This window comes from Eufriesea mexicana, unplaced genomic scaffold (genome assembly GCF_001483705.2).
Source record: "Eufriesea mexicana isolate 0111107269 unplaced genomic scaffold, ASM148370v2 scaffold6328, whole genome shotgun sequence".
In the NCBI taxonomy this organism is placed as follows: domain Eukaryota; kingdom Metazoa; phylum Arthropoda; class Insecta; order Hymenoptera; family Apidae; genus Eufriesea; species Eufriesea mexicana.
In genome coordinates, this window is record NW_016914200.1 from 175,735 (window position 1) to 191,393 (window position 15,659).

The following is a 15,659-nucleotide window of genomic DNA, read 5'->3' on the forward strand; positions in this document are numbered from 1 at the left end:
ACCGAGATCATTCCGGGTGAAGAAACTCGGTTTTAGGGGATGAAATCATCGTCCGCGCGGATCTACGTCCCTGGATAATAAATTTAAGGAAAAGGCAGCTCGGTCATTCAATCTTCTATGAGATAAAATCACTAATAAATTATACGGAAATACAGAATCAGCACCAATATCCCAACTAATTATCAAAAAACCATCGTCGAGTCTGTTAAAAAGAATTTTGCACGCCATTACTAAAATACCAAATCGATACTAAAGTTACATTACTAATTGACAAGAAAAATATTAAATACATACATTAGAATCGGAAATACGAAATCGGCATTATAACCTCATCTACTAATCCCATCATCTAATTCAAAGACATCAAAGTCAAGTCTCGTAAAAATAATTTTGCAGGCCATAATTAAAATACAAAATCGGTACTAAAATTCCATTATTAATTAACAAGAAAAATATTAAATATATATATATTAAAATCAGAAATACAAAATCGGTATTGTAACCTCATCACTTAATCCGAACCTAACCTAAAGTCATAGTCAAGTCTCATAAAAAAGAATTTCGCAGGCCATAACTAAAATACAAAATCGATACTAAAATAACACTATTAATTGACAAGAATAATATTAAATATATATATATATTATATCCGGAAATACAAAATCGATATTATAACCTCATCACCTAATTCAAACCTAACCTAAAAACATCGTCGAGTCTTCTAAAAAGGAATTTCGCAAGCTATAATTAAAATACCGAATCAATACTAAAATTTCACGACTAATTGACAAGAAAAATATTAAATAGACATATTAAAGCCAGAATTACAAAATCGGTATTATAACCTCGTCTAATTACAAAGAACACAATCGTGGAATCTCAGTAAATGACTTCATAAATCGCAACTATGATAAAATCATCCAATCCCTCGACAACGATGGACGCATAACTAAACCCTTCAACGATCCGCATAAAACCGAGCTAACCTCTCAAAGTCCAGGAACAGCAACCCCATCTATCTGCCCTAATTCGCGCCTAGCGCTCAGAAGAACTCAATCTGCGGGATCAATCACGTTGCCGATCGACTTAAAAACCAGCCGATGTGAAACATCCGGCGGAATCTCGCCGGGTCGCCGATATATCTCGCGGGAGCCAGATGTTTGGCTGCATACGCCACCTCCAATAAACCGGAATAGTTCCATATCGGCGGACCAGCGTATCCGGCAGTTGGCACGGGATCGCTGCGAGAGTCGGGTGAGAGAGGGCCAAGGAGATCGGGTAGAGTTTTCCAGCGGGAATGATATATAGAGCCAGGCTGACTCGGACGTACCATGTAAGATTCATTCGCCACGAATCGGCCGATTGGTAGGATAGGGGGGGCTTGGGGTAGAGAAAAGAATCACTTAACCGATCGTCGGGACGGAATCGAATTCGAGCGGGGCGGACTCGCGAGAGTGGGTCGACGTTGCGAGAGATAATGGACGTTGAAGAAAAACCGGTGGAATCTCGCGAAAGATCGAATGGACGGGTCCCGTGAACGACGCGTGGATTTCGTGCGTGACGGCTGATGGGTAAAAAGCCAGGGTTCGCAGCTGGATGTGTCTCCGATTTGTTAAACGCCATCACGGGATGGAGATTTATGAGCGACGCGAGTTCTGCCCGATCGATCTCGAGATGGCTCTTCCGCCGGGTGTTTCCAGGGAATTAGCGGAATATCGGAGGTGAAAGGGCCCGCGATATTTGCGGTTTCTTGCGATGGCACACATAGATCGGCCTGGGACAATGGGACACGACGGATGGGCTGTGGACGTCTCAGAGTTCGAGGAATTGATACGGATCTCGTCCAAGAGCCTAAGATGGAGCGTCGCAATAGATGGATCATCGTAGACCACTGTGCCGAGTATTTCGATATAGCACTTTAGATATCTACTAGTTTAAACACCAATACAGCGTCTCCTTGCTCGAAAGTGGAATACTAATACCAGGAGCTATTAAATACTGTGGACGTGTAAGTACAGACGTTAACCCCATTGCGGATAGGAGACACTAGAACTGGAAGTCAAAGATTACAAAATATACCAAGAATCACAAGGAAAGTAATAAAATCACATTTTACCGATCGCAATTAAATAAGCACGTAGATTGATTTCGTGCAATCAGTTAAACTGACCGGAAGTGCAATCTAGGAGGTGAAACAACCCAAGGAAGGACGCGAGTTAGAGATTCTCGGGTACCATTGCGAGTTTCGACTGTGGACGTGTAGGTACAAACGTTAACCCCATTACGAATAGGGGACACTAGAACTGGAAGTCAAAGATTGTAGAATATACCAAGAATCACGACGAAAGTGATAAAATCACATTTTACCGATCGCAATTAAATAAGCACGTATATTGATTTCGTGCAATCAGTTTAACTGACCGGAAGTGCAATCTAGGAGGTGAAACAACCCAAGGAAGGACGCTAGTTAGAGATCCTCGGGTACCAGGGTTCGAGTGCCTAACGTTCCTCGCACGATCTACAGCCTGCTGAGACAATCGGTCACGAGATCAACATCCGAACCGGTAACAGTAAGTTAACCCGGTAATTTACAGAATTGCCTGATTGTTCTCCATATTCCATCACGCGAGCGAACATAACCGGAGTACAAGAGACACAACGCTTTCCAGACGTATACACCGTGGCTTGAAATATATTTCTCGGGACGCAGAAGTTTGAAACGTGAACGCAGGACTCGGTTCCAGACAATAATTCCGCGTTTAGGAAGGGGACAAACGCGGCACGAGCGAAACAGCTAAAGTTCTTAGACATTTACAGCGGCCGTATAACGCCGAAAGACCGTGCGGTCTGCTAAGGTACGTAAAGTCCTGGCTGAGCTGGCTGGTCCTATCGTTGCGCCAACTATTCTTGGACGTCCGCGACGCTTAGCTGCACACGGTGTCCTTAGTTGAACATTCAAACGACGATTCCGGGGGATCGTTAGGCGAGGATCGAAAGTTCGAGAGGCAGCAGGGCCGTGATGAAGTTCTGGGGTGATCGGGTAACGTGCACTCGGTTCGATGACGGAGAAGAAAGAAAGTATCGCGTAATTTGCATCGGCCACGCGAATCGGTTTAAATAAATTTCCATCGCTTAACCGGTTCGTTGCGGCGCCCTCGAAACTAAAAGGCGCGCGATTGAACAACTATGATAACAGCGGGCGGATGATCGTTCGAAGGTCTTTGGAAAACACACGTTACTGTGGATAACTGTAAGTCTGAAATTTCAAATGCAGAGCTTCGTGTCTGAACGTTATGCCTCGATAGTGAACCTTTATCTTCGTAATTTCTGGGAACAGTTACTTTCGTGAAAACTAAGACCCTATCGTTTAATCGTAGCAATCATACCTGTATAATTAATATCATTTATGTGTAACATAATTGGCTACTCGTTATAGGCCGGTAGTTTTAATGTTAAAACCGCAGGGACCTTGAGGAACGCGGGATATCAATGTACTCATCGCGAATATCATTAACGCGCAATTAAAGAGGATAATTAATGGTCGGTTCGAAAAGATAAAAATGGCTGTTATGCGTACGCGAAGCCACTTCCGTCCACCGGATTAGATGTCAGCTGTGTTACTGGACCACCCTGTGGCCAGGTAGTCGATTCTCGTGCCGAAAGGACGAACGGAGCATGTCCCAGAGGAAAAAAATCCCGAACACGATCGATCACGACGTACATGATCGATCGATCGTCCAGCGAACGAATTCCGGTAACGTAATCGTGTCGGTACGTTAACCCTGATCCAGAGGAATTGCGCAACGGGCGATCCACCGATCGAACAATGCCGCGTTTCGAATACTCCCACGACAACGACGTGGGAACACGCGTGTACACGCGTGCTTTCGTTTCTGACATCTGCCGATGATTACGGACTTTCTTCTTCTGCAGCCGATATAGCCCGATCGACAATGGCGTTACGTTTCCTCCTCTCGATCCTCTTTTCCTTTCTTTTTTCGCCACACTGATCGCCGTCGATAAACTCTCAACCGTAATGAACGGGCTACGCGAACGAGGAAGTATTGCTTCCCTCGTTACAGATCCGCCGAGTTTTAATTAATCCTTCGCTGTGCCGGAGAACCGTTCGCCAGGATGGAACGGTGATAGCGGAGGAATTTGGTGTACGAAGTGAAATCTGCTTATGACATTCGCTCTTGGGTATCAATTTCAGCCCTGTAGCCGAGAATTATCTGTATACGACGTAGCAAAGAATAATTGAACTCGAGTTCAATGATATGGAGAACATAATATTTTAGAGTCTTGTATAAATGACACCATGTTTCCTAAATACGCTGTGGGCCTTGTGCAAATTTGAGATATTCGATTTGCTAAGATTCGTTTAGAATGGGACTAGTAAGAAAAGTGGACCAATGAGAACACTCACCCGGTTTGATCTGCTGAGGCTTGGCCCTGGTCCACGAGGTCTCCAGCAGCACGAGCAGCAGGACGGCGAGGATTCCACCCAGGCTGGCCAGGGTCATCCTGTTCTTCCTGCTAGCCGACATCCACCCGCGAAGTAGACGAACGTTCGCGATACCACGATTCTATCGATCGATCGTAACCAAGCGGAGGAAAAAAGGAACCGCGTTATTGACTCGACTACTCAACGACCTCGACTTCACCTGAGGTCGTACACCACGATGACGACGAGGACGAGATAAGCGTGCAACTCGAAGGAGAGAACTGGCCTCTGTAGAGTGGCTACGAGACCAGGCGAGGATCGAGTGAGTGAGGATGGACTGACAGACGTGCGGGCGTACGCACGAGTCAATGAAGTGAGTGGTACTCACCCGTAGGAGCCCTCACCTTACCCAACCCAGACCTCGTCCCCTCGCCTCCTCTCTCGCACGTCTCCCTTTTACCTTGGCTCCCTTCTTTCCTCTTCTTCTTCTGCTTCTTCTTCTTGCTTCTCTACTTCTCGTCATCTTCTTCTTCCTCTTCTTCTTCCTCTTCTTCGTCTTCTTCTTCTTCTTCCTCGTCCTTTGGTCCGCGATACTCGTTTCTTCTCGCACAGACTCCTTTCTTCCTTGTCCCGAGGAGTGTGCATCCCGAGGAACGATTCGCTGTTCCATTTCTTCTTTTCTGACCTCTTCCCCGCCTCTCTCACCCTTTCCCTTCCTCTTTTTGCCGATACCCTTTTACTCGACACGGTTTTTGTTTCCCTTCCTGTGCATACTATTTTCCACGAGAGCAGCATGTCAATTTTCTCGTTTCTTGTCCTCCTTACTCCCGGCTGTTTATCTTCTTCATCCAACTCGGTCAGCGTGAACCACTGACTTCCTCGTGCCTTCTTCTCGCCATTTCTTACTTCACTTCATTTACTTCGGCTTCTTAAGGTATACTTAAACGATCGTTCTTCTTCGACCTGTCTCCCTGTTGGCAGGCGTATGATTTTCTCCAAGTGTTTCGTGAACTTTGTTTTAAGCCCATTCCGAATTTCGTGGTATGGTTTCTTTACCAACTGGTCCGAAACGGTTCCCGAACGTACGAAAAGGAAGAGGTAATTTTCCGTACATCGTATGTCAAGTTGATCGGTATTTAAAAAGTAAAACTAATCAGCCACCGTGACGAGGTAGTTTGTTCACTGGTGTCTCTTAACACGTCCCGTGTCGCATGGACTATCGTTGACTCACGATTGTTGGCAGGAGTTGGGTCTTCATTAGATGAGCGAAGTTAGGGATTTAATGGAAGTGCTAATTAACTACACCGAAGCAAATCCACCATTCAGATTTGAGATTCTCAGAAATTGTCTACTCGCTTCTGTCTGTAGAATACGTTGAATCTGTAATAATAATAAAAGATCTAACATTCTTTCTATTTTTTAAATTTGTGGTTTAAATTGTCGTATTTTACCAGCCCTCTTTATTCCTATTTTCGTCGATAAGCAAGCATCGTTGCCGAATTTATTTCGCTCCTTCTCTCCCGGATATGATGCACTTGCTCACCTCTCGAACCGCCGTCTTTTGTTCACCTCCGATCCTTTTCTTTTTCTTATCATCCTCCGTTCGTTTCCTCCTCATCCCCACAACGTTCAAACGCACTCTGCCCTCCTCCGTATGGCCAGACTCCTCCGCCTCTCACTACGGTACCCTCTTCCTGCTTTTCGTTTTTCTTCTCCTCCGCCTCTCGCCCCCCAGGCTGTGTCCCTTCTCTGCTTATCTGCAGCCACCTCCGCGTAGGATGCACGCCGCCAATGATCCTTTCCCCCTTCGGAGGGATACACACCTCTAGGTGCGAGGATGCGTACTTACTTCTCTCAGAGGAGTTCGAAATTTTTCTACTCTTTCACCGTGCGATTAAGATTAAAATTTGATGGATTAAAAATCGACTTCACGGCGTGATTATGATTAAGATTCTATGGATTAACATGTGACTTCACCGCGCGATGATTAAGATTCAACGGATTGATATTTGACTTCACCACGCAATTATGATTAAAATTCGACTTCACTACGTAATTAAGATTAAAATTCGACAGATTAACATTTAATTTCACCGCACGATTATGATTAAAATTCGACGGATTAAGATTTGACTTCACTGCGTGATTATGATTAAAATTCGACAAATTGATATTCGACTTCACCTTGTGATTATGATTAAAATTCGACGGATTAAGATTCGACGTCACTGCATGATTATAATTAAGATTCGACGGATTGAAATTCGACTTTGCATGATTAAAATTAAAATTCGACAGATTAAGATATGGCCTCACTGTGTGATTAAAATTAAAATTCGACGGATTATGATTCGATTTCACTGCGTGATTAAAATTAAAATTCGACTTCTGTCACTTGACTGTATTCTTCTAGATCCTTGTCTATCTGACTACCTTTAATTTTTGATACATCCTCTTGCATTTGATTTGCATACACAGGAATAATATTCGACCGAAGAATTGTGACGATCCATAATGGTGAAATGATTCTTTATTCCTGCTCGATGTGCCTAAAAAGTATTTTAATTAAGATTGTTTAATTTAACAGGAAGTTTCGAATGCGATTGTTACGTACAGATAAGGTTCATATCGTGAAAGTAGACAACACGATGATTATATTCAGATTATGGAATCGAATAATTTTCTCACCGTTTCATTATGATCTTCCCGTAACTTAAACTCGAATCATTGATCCAACACTCGAATAGACATTCTTTCTCCCCTTCTCGCAGTTTCCTACATTTTCTTTCCCCTCCGCTATCTTCTTCTCCGGTTTCGCCTTTTTCTTAATTCATTCCTCTCGACCACGACTATCGGTATACTGGGAAACATCTGAAAAGATGAGTTTTGCCCGGTGTCCCCATCCTATGCAAACATCCCAGTTATTTGTACGGTATTTCCGCGTCTCAATGGAGAACGTTATTCCGTCTCGAAATCATTTTACTTGGTAATACGATTTTCTGTTTACTCTATTTTCTTTCGCGTATGAAATTACACGCGAAATTTCACGTTCCTCGGGCTCTCCTGGATGCTCCAGAAACGAGGAATTATTTCTAAACAGTCGATCCATACAGACTTCGCTCTGATTTATATCGAGTTTCCATTTCTGAAACATCGATTTTAATTTAATTTCTCAATAATTGATTCGTCCTGATATATGATACTGTTAACACTCTGCGAGGAGTATCGCTGTCATTAAAGTAAAAGCATAGCTGGAAAAACCTCTGAACAGCTTTCGAATCATGCAGCAGAATGTATAGCTTGGAGTACGCGACCGCGAACGGGCAACTGGTGGTTGATGAAAAATGAAAATATCCTTGATCTATGCAGCATGTCCTATGAAATCTAGTCCCCTGCTGGAAATCTGGCCACTAAGCTTCTCCCAGTACCTCCTTCCCTCGACAATTTTGCCAATTCGCTTCTCCAGCTCTCATACTTACTCCGTGCAGTCTAAAAATTCATAAATTTCATAAATTTCATGAATTAATAAATATAATACCTAAAATACTGCCAATATCTCTGATCGCTCTATTTCTTTCCTAGCTACTATGGTACTATTATTATTATTAATATTATTATTATTATTTATTTATTTATTTATTTCGGCCCACAGGCCAAGAAATGGACTTGTAGTAAAGGACTCCAGTAAAGGACTCTATCTGGGAAATAATAAACAGCGATATCGACTTCAACTTACTTAGGTGTTTAGGACGATGCCTGGAGTGCATGCGAACGAATGAGATATTTATGACTGGGTCGAGTGATTGAGAGAGGAAGCCTGTGTACGAAAAGAGAGAGTTTTGATTTTAACACTAAATTTACGGAACCCGTCAATTTGACGGAAGGGTTGCTCCGATTATACGATGGTAACAGATTCAGTTAACTTATATTAAGACTGTTAATATAATATATAATTGTTTTTAAATTAAACTAATCGTTAAAAAAGAAAGGCACGTGGTTTCCTTTACCTGTCAATTTGACAGGTGTCCTTAAAAATAGGTATACAGATAGCGTCCGTAAACCTAGTGTTAAATAAGGGTGCAAGAGCGCGGGAGAGGCAGATTATATGTAGTCGAGACGTAGTGAATAGAGGACCGTGTGTTTGATAGGTAGAATTGAGAGGAACTTAGGGTAATATGTCAATTAAGTAAACCTGTTTTGCTATTAAAAAGGAGTTGTTGCTCATTAGACAAGATCTATGCAGATCTTGGTCTGCATAGGATTAATCTAGCTAAAAATCTTACACTGTTATATTGACTTTGTATTTCTCTATCACGTTCTCTATCACTCGAAATTAATAAATAATACTATGGTAGTATAGTAATATAACATGGAAGATTAAAAAGTTCCAGAGATCTAATGCCTCGTACACTTGTCCAATATCACTGCATCCCGGAAGCCTGTCTCGTGGGTCGTTATCATTCCCATCTAGGACTGCCATAACAGAGCACGAGGCATCTTCCTTCCTATGATACCTATGAAACGAAAGCCAGAGAGGTTCAGACTCATCCAGCTCCCCCGCCAAGCCGTCTCTATTACGCGATCTCTGCTATCGGACATCGCGGAGCTCCATGAAATTTTCTGACGCTGACCGTGCAACCACGATGTGCTCCATCGCCTAAGGCTGCGACAGGAATCGCGTGGAACCTGCCTAGAATGAAGCCTGGTCCCACCGATGTACCTTTCCGCGACAATAAACCGAAACTAGAGGTTAACGACGCTTTCCGAAGAAAGTACGTGATCGAGGAACTTCGTGATCCATTGGATAATCTCCGATTTAAGAACGAGATTAGAAGTGCTCTGTCGAGACCATGGGAAATTATTGCAGAGAACGTATTGCACACGAAATTCCAAGTTTGCAATTTGGGAATGAAAATTTGGAAAATATGGGAAGAACAGAATTTCCTTTTAAACGTTATACCTATTATGATCTAAATCACCATTCATCAAATTTTCGTTAAAAATTCGTTCAACGTTATCATCTTAATCTATATACATTCCATTATTCCATTTTTTGAAGCTTCTACTTCTTTTCCATTCATCAGTCATTGGTAGGTTTAGCGTTAAATGACCGCAATACTAATAATGACTCTATTTAGTACCGATCAAAAGTGAAATGAAGAAGGTCCTATTCATTCATAAGACTGATACGTCGCTAATCTCATCTCATCTTAGAGACTAGAAACACTCTTCTCGCGGCAGCAGCAGAGCGGTCGAGTTTGTAAATAATTCAATCTTCAGCTACTCGGCACGCTCTTTTCTACGAAGCAGCGTTAAAAACTTGCTCGTGTCTCTTGTTCCTCGTTCGCTGAAAAAACGAGCGCGGTTGAATCGGCGAACAGAGGCCCTTTCGATTGAGCCTTGATCGAATCGTGGTCCCCGTGTCGGCCCGGAAAAAGTGTGTAACAGGGTCGGCAAGAAAGCCAAATCGTCGATTACTTGGACACACGGAACACGAGCAAGAGCGTGTCGTGGACAAGTCTATCCATCTTCCTTCGTCGAATCTGGGCAGCTAGAGGCCTGCGCACGCTTCTCCTGAGATCCGGTGACGAGGAAAAAACGCGCGAGACACAGCAACGATCAAACAGCATCGCGGAACAATCCTTTCATTTTTATTCCCCGTTGAACTGCAGATGGATCGGCATCTCCTTTCGAGAGAGACTCAAAGCGAGAAGGCTTCTACAAAGCGCATGGATTTTATCCGAGCGATTCTCTCGAAGAACACAGCCCTTCGAATATTGATGCGGAGGAAATTCGATTGCGATGGATTCTTCCCTGAATTTTTCCCTCTCCATGAATCGTTGCTCTCGAATAGCTCTAGAAATTCGGAAACTCGATCTTCGGCTATGAGAATCTTATGGAGAATTTTGGATTTTCTTTTACGATGCTAATTCCTTTGAAATGTAAATCGAAATCACCTCGCAAGTGTGACATATGGGTTAAAGATGAGAGAGTATGGGAAAACTAGTATAATGTCCTGGATATCAATTAGGAAGAATATGCTTCGATCGTGGCACGAGCAATATCCCGTAGAAAGGGTCTCGATTCTGCATTTTCCTCCTGGTTCTCTTTTTTCCCGCTGTTTCCCGTGTGTCGAATTTTGCATTTGCGAAACTACAAAAAGGTATTCCAACTGACTCCGCTCAATTTGCGAATACCGTGCCCTTTGAAGTCTCTCTTCCCGCAGGACAATCCCATTGAAAATCGCTGTCTGTCTGTGAAAAGCTCGTGAAATGTCAAAAGTGCGGAACTAAAAGTACGACGCGGCGTTACTCGAAATTTCGGTTCGTCGAACGTGAATGGATTTTATCCTGTTTCATTTTTATTCCGGTATTCTCTCTTTTTTTTTCCTCCAGTTCTCCGACTTTTTTCATTTTGTACGTTCAATTATAGACATCCTGATTGGTTTTCAATCCTTCGAGTAAACAATCGATTCGAAACGGGCCGTTTCCTATTTTCCGATTTTTAAAGCCGTTCAATCTGGCTCTCGTTGCAACCCGATTCGTGAAATCGCGAGAAATCGAGGCGCAATTTGGAGGAAGGCGAAAACAGAAAAGTTTCGCGGTGGTGCGAGCAACTTTTGTTGATAACGTTAAGCCCTGGCAGTTGGAGAACTTCGATTTTCGACGTGAAGCTTCTTTCAGAAACGGTTAATCAGGTTCTTGACCTCCTCGTCAGAAAGTTGCGTGTTGAACAGAATCGATCCTCGAAATCTACAGATTCCTTGTTCTCTTGAAAACTCGATGAAGTTGTCTTCTTTCTTGGAAATATGAGAATGTTGGTTAGCGAATTTTATCCATATTGAATAGAGCAATTAGTTCTTGGACCATGTTGCGATTAAACGATGAAGAGTGTGCACGATGATCGAAATGTACAGATTCCTTATGCTCTTGAAAACTGGATGAAAGTGTCTTCTTTTCTGAAAGCATGAAAATGTTGTTAGAGAGTTGTCCATATTAAATAGAGCAATTATTTCTTGGACCATGTCGCAATTAAACGATGAAGAGTGTGCGCGATGATCAAAATGTACAGATTCCTTATGCTCTTGAAAACTGGATGAAAGTGTCTTCTTTCCTGAATCATGAAAATATATGAGTTCTTTATATTAAATATAACAATTCCTTCTTAGAGCATGTCATGCTCAAACGATGAAGAATATACACGATGATTAAAATCTATAGATTCCTTGTTCTTTTAAAAACTCGATGCAAGTGTCTTCTTTCTTGGAAATATGAGATTGTTGTTGGCGAATTTTGTCCATATTAAATATAGTAATTATTTCTTAGACGATATCGCGATTAAACGATGAAGAGTGTGCACGATGATCTAAATGTACAGATTTCTTGTGCTTTTAAAAACTCGATGAAAGTGTCTTCTTTCTAGGAAAAATGAAAATGTTGGTTAGCAAGTTTTGTCCATATTAAATATAGCAATTATTTCTTAGACCATATCGCGATTAAACGATGAAGAGTGTGCACGATGATCTAAATGTACAGATTTCTTGTGCTTTTAAAAACTCGATGAAAGTGTCTTCTTTCTAGGAAAAATGAAAATGTTGGTTAGCAAGTTTTGTCCATATTAAATATAGCAATTATTTCTTAGACCATATGACGATTGAACGATGAAGAGTGTGCACGATGATGGAAATCTACAGATTCCTCGTTCTCTTAAAAACTCGAATCAAGTGTCTTCTTACCTGGAAACACGAAAATATACGAGTTCTCTATATTAAATATAAGAATTCTTTCTTAGAGTATGATACGATTAAGAGTGTGCAATACTTGCCTGAAAAGCGAGTGATTTCCCACTTGCAGCAGTAGCAGTCTAAGCGTTGGAAATCGTGGATTCCAGGCTCGGATGCGTGCGATCGGTGGCCACGCGATTTCCCACCTGCTTTCCCGATCTCTCCCGGACCTAGGGCAAAACAATCGATCGAAGTCGCTAATTTATATTCGCGCCGGCCCGTCCGCCACCGGAGGGAATACAGTTAATCGAGTCTGTCGTTAATTGAACGAACGCAATTCCTCCTGGTAGCGCCGGCGACAGAGCCACAGACAAACAGACAGACGGACAGTTTGTTCGGTCCGTTTGTTGGTTCGTAGCCGTGTCTACGTAGATGGCTAATTGTGACGTCCATGCGAGAGAGTGAAGAGATCGTTACGTCGTCCATCACCCATTTATGGCCGCGTAGCCACCTGCTTCTCCCGTGGTTTCGCATGAAGATAGAGCCGTTTCGAACGAAAGCCGACCTCCCGTGAGTATCGAGTATTTTGTAACGAGGCTACACGATCCAACCGGCGGGATCAATTTCTCCCATTCCGCTCCTTTTTCTCCAATCCCGGTGCGTATCCCACGTACCTTTTTTCTATTCCCGTAGCCCGATCGTTCGTCGAACGCTGCCGACACACGACGCGCAGATGATCGATGGGATCCCCGAGCGCGATCCAGAAGACGGGGGGATCCTAGGATGAACTAGACGAAATAGGGATGATCGTTTATTGATGGCGCGTCGAGTGCCTCTGGAGCTGCTCTTGAATTGATAATACCGGGAATTAACGTCACCAAGGGTAGAGGTTTAAGGAGCCAGGGTTGATGCTTGAGAGCTTCCAGTCGAGGCTTCACAGTCCTAACGTCAGAAGGTGCGAAGGATTAGAAAATCGTGGAAAATACTACACTGACGTACTTTTAACAAACGATCGAGTTAGATAAACTAAAATTTTTATTTCTTATATAGTGTAATGTTATATTATTTCTTACATAGTGTAATGGTCCATTTGTAAAGCAATTCGATTGATGCACATAGCCACGATTGATTCGAATAACTCAGTGTCGTTGTGGTTGATGGCACGTTGTTTTTTAATCCTGGCTCTTCGATTGTTCTCCATCCATTATTCCCGAGCAAGTGGTTTTCTGCCTATTCTAATTGCGCCTCACGTATTTCATCCGGATAGATGAATTTCTTAAATCATCCGTTTGCTCCTTCGTACAGCTTCCTTCTGGCATTCTGTTCTAATTGCACCGCACATATTTCATCTCCGGGACAAATATCTCCACGCGAGTCGCGCAATCGAGCAGAGAGATGGTGCCTTTTCTACTTGCCCTTTGAAACGGCGAACCTACGCGACCTGTCTCCCCGATTCCGATCGTCAGCCACATATATCATCCGTGACAAATATTTCCTCCTGATGCACGTACGATCTTCGGTATCTTGCTTCTCTGTCCGTTCTCTGTGTTCCATATATTTCTTGCAATTTATGTAATAGAATTATACGATAATAGATAAATTTATCAAGGAAAATTAATTGTACTTTAATGGATAGTTGGACTTCTTTTCTCCATTGACTTTGGTGCTCCCTTCCTTTTTTATTTTTAATAGGACGTTAATCGACTAAGGTTGGACGAAATTCTTTCTTGGTAAGCTTTATGTATCCATTTCTGCGTTATTTCCACATATTAAACATATATCATTATTATTATTTTACATAATATAACACCGAATATATATTCTATTAAACATAAATACATATTGAATTTATCTCGCTCGTGCAGATGCGTTTGCAGCATTACTCGGCTACTCAGAGGAGAAGCTAATCCGGTAAAATAACCATAGTACGATTACGGTAATTTTCGATCGCGTTTGTTCGCAAACTGGTTTCCTAACACTGGAACATGCTAAATGCATCTATGATTACTACGCCATCATCCTCGTTACAAACTGAGTTAAACCTTTCGCAGTATTCGACTCTAATGCACTGTATATGCAGCCGCCATAAATTACTCGGTGGTTATACAAATCGGCAGACTGTGTCGAGATCCAATTACTTAGAAATCTCCTCTATTTCTTCTCGCACCGTAGATTAAAGAATACATCATTTTAGATCTCGCGCGTTACCGATTAGCCATCTAACTTATGTCAGATATATTATGAGTTGCAGCAAAATTCGATTCGACGAATGATCCCATCCCGCGAAATTAAGTTCTACATGGAATCGAAGAGATAGACGCGAGAGAGGGGACAAGTACAAGAAACACAGAGGAGTCGCAGAGATGAGGAAGCAAGGCGACTTTAGCGTGCGAGCTTACTTATCAAAACGATACAATTACGACGCGGTAGTCGCCGGTTTTGCATAATGCATATCGAGCTACGGAGTAATGTTCAGAGCACGCACCGTGGTGGCACTAATTTCCGTGAATCCAACAGCGCCAGGAAGCCTTTCTTGCGCGGCCGCTCGAGGAGAAATAACCACGTAGTCACATCGGTGATTAGTGATGGGACCGATCACGGAATCATCCAACATCTCAATCTCCACCGAGCGATCTCTTCTAAAATATCTTCGTATCTCCGAATCTTCATATTTTTCCTCTCTTATATTATCATACCACGATGTCTCTTCAGAGTCTCCGGCCATGAGATTCCCAAACTCCCATTTTTCCATGTTCCAAAAGTTCGCTGTACATTCCTGTATATCCATATCTACCTAAATTCATACGCCCTTCAGCTTCCATCTTCTAGAATTCCTTCACTTCCCTATCTCCATACCCATATACCCATACATCTCCAAGTTTCCTGCCCAGAACACGTATCTTCCACGATTCCGCAGTATGTCTAGCTCCGTTCCTCTATATTCCCATAATTCTCCTTGGCTCGTCAGCTTCATCTACGATAGTAATGTTACAGTGTATCAAAATATGCTGCTAAGGTACGGTTTCCACAGCGATATCAAACGACTTACGTAGAATTTCGATATTTCGTCGCAAGAACGTGCTACCTCGCCGGATTTTGGTCAGCGTGACGCGCGAGGGTATTGGTCCCATCGCTATCAGCGATGATCGGCAAGCGCACGGCAGGCGGTCGGCTTCTTTCCCGCAGCTTCTTCCAGGGCGACTCTCGATCCATGTTTCATGAGGCTCCTCGTGCTCGAACTAGAGAGAGGGCCGGCCACGTACAGGCACTTACAAGCCGAGGGAGGCAGGCCGCTGCTCTGAATCACGGGCACCTAGGCGATTCTTTGTGATCGATGCTCTCGCGACACCACGGCGCCACCCTTACCTTTTTCTTCTCGCGATTATTATTGTCTTTATCTCCAGAGAGTGGGGAAGCTCGTTACGGACCTTCCACGAGGGCTGATCGAATCCGCCAACTTCATTTGCGTCGGATATTACACAGCCGGGTCGG

General features: G+C 43.0%; 1 protein-coding gene across 1 annotated transcript in view; it reads right to left on the minus strand.

Moving 5' to 3' along the window:
- The window catches only part of LOC108552369 (uncharacterized), a 68,858-nt gene extending 62,796 nt beyond the window's left edge, over positions 1-6,062 (minus strand). Inside the window, 7 exon segments of the mRNA XM_017906875.1 lie at positions 4,427-4,586; positions 4,665-4,732; positions 4,833-4,884; positions 4,887-4,960; positions 4,992-5,073; positions 5,076-5,162; positions 5,988-6,062. Of these exon segments, the coding sequence (XP_017762364.1) occupies positions 4,427-4,586; positions 4,665-4,732; positions 4,833-4,884; positions 4,887-4,960; positions 4,992-5,073; positions 5,076-5,162; positions 5,988-6,062 (598 nt within the window).
- Positions 6,063-15,659: the final 9,597 nt, after the last annotated feature.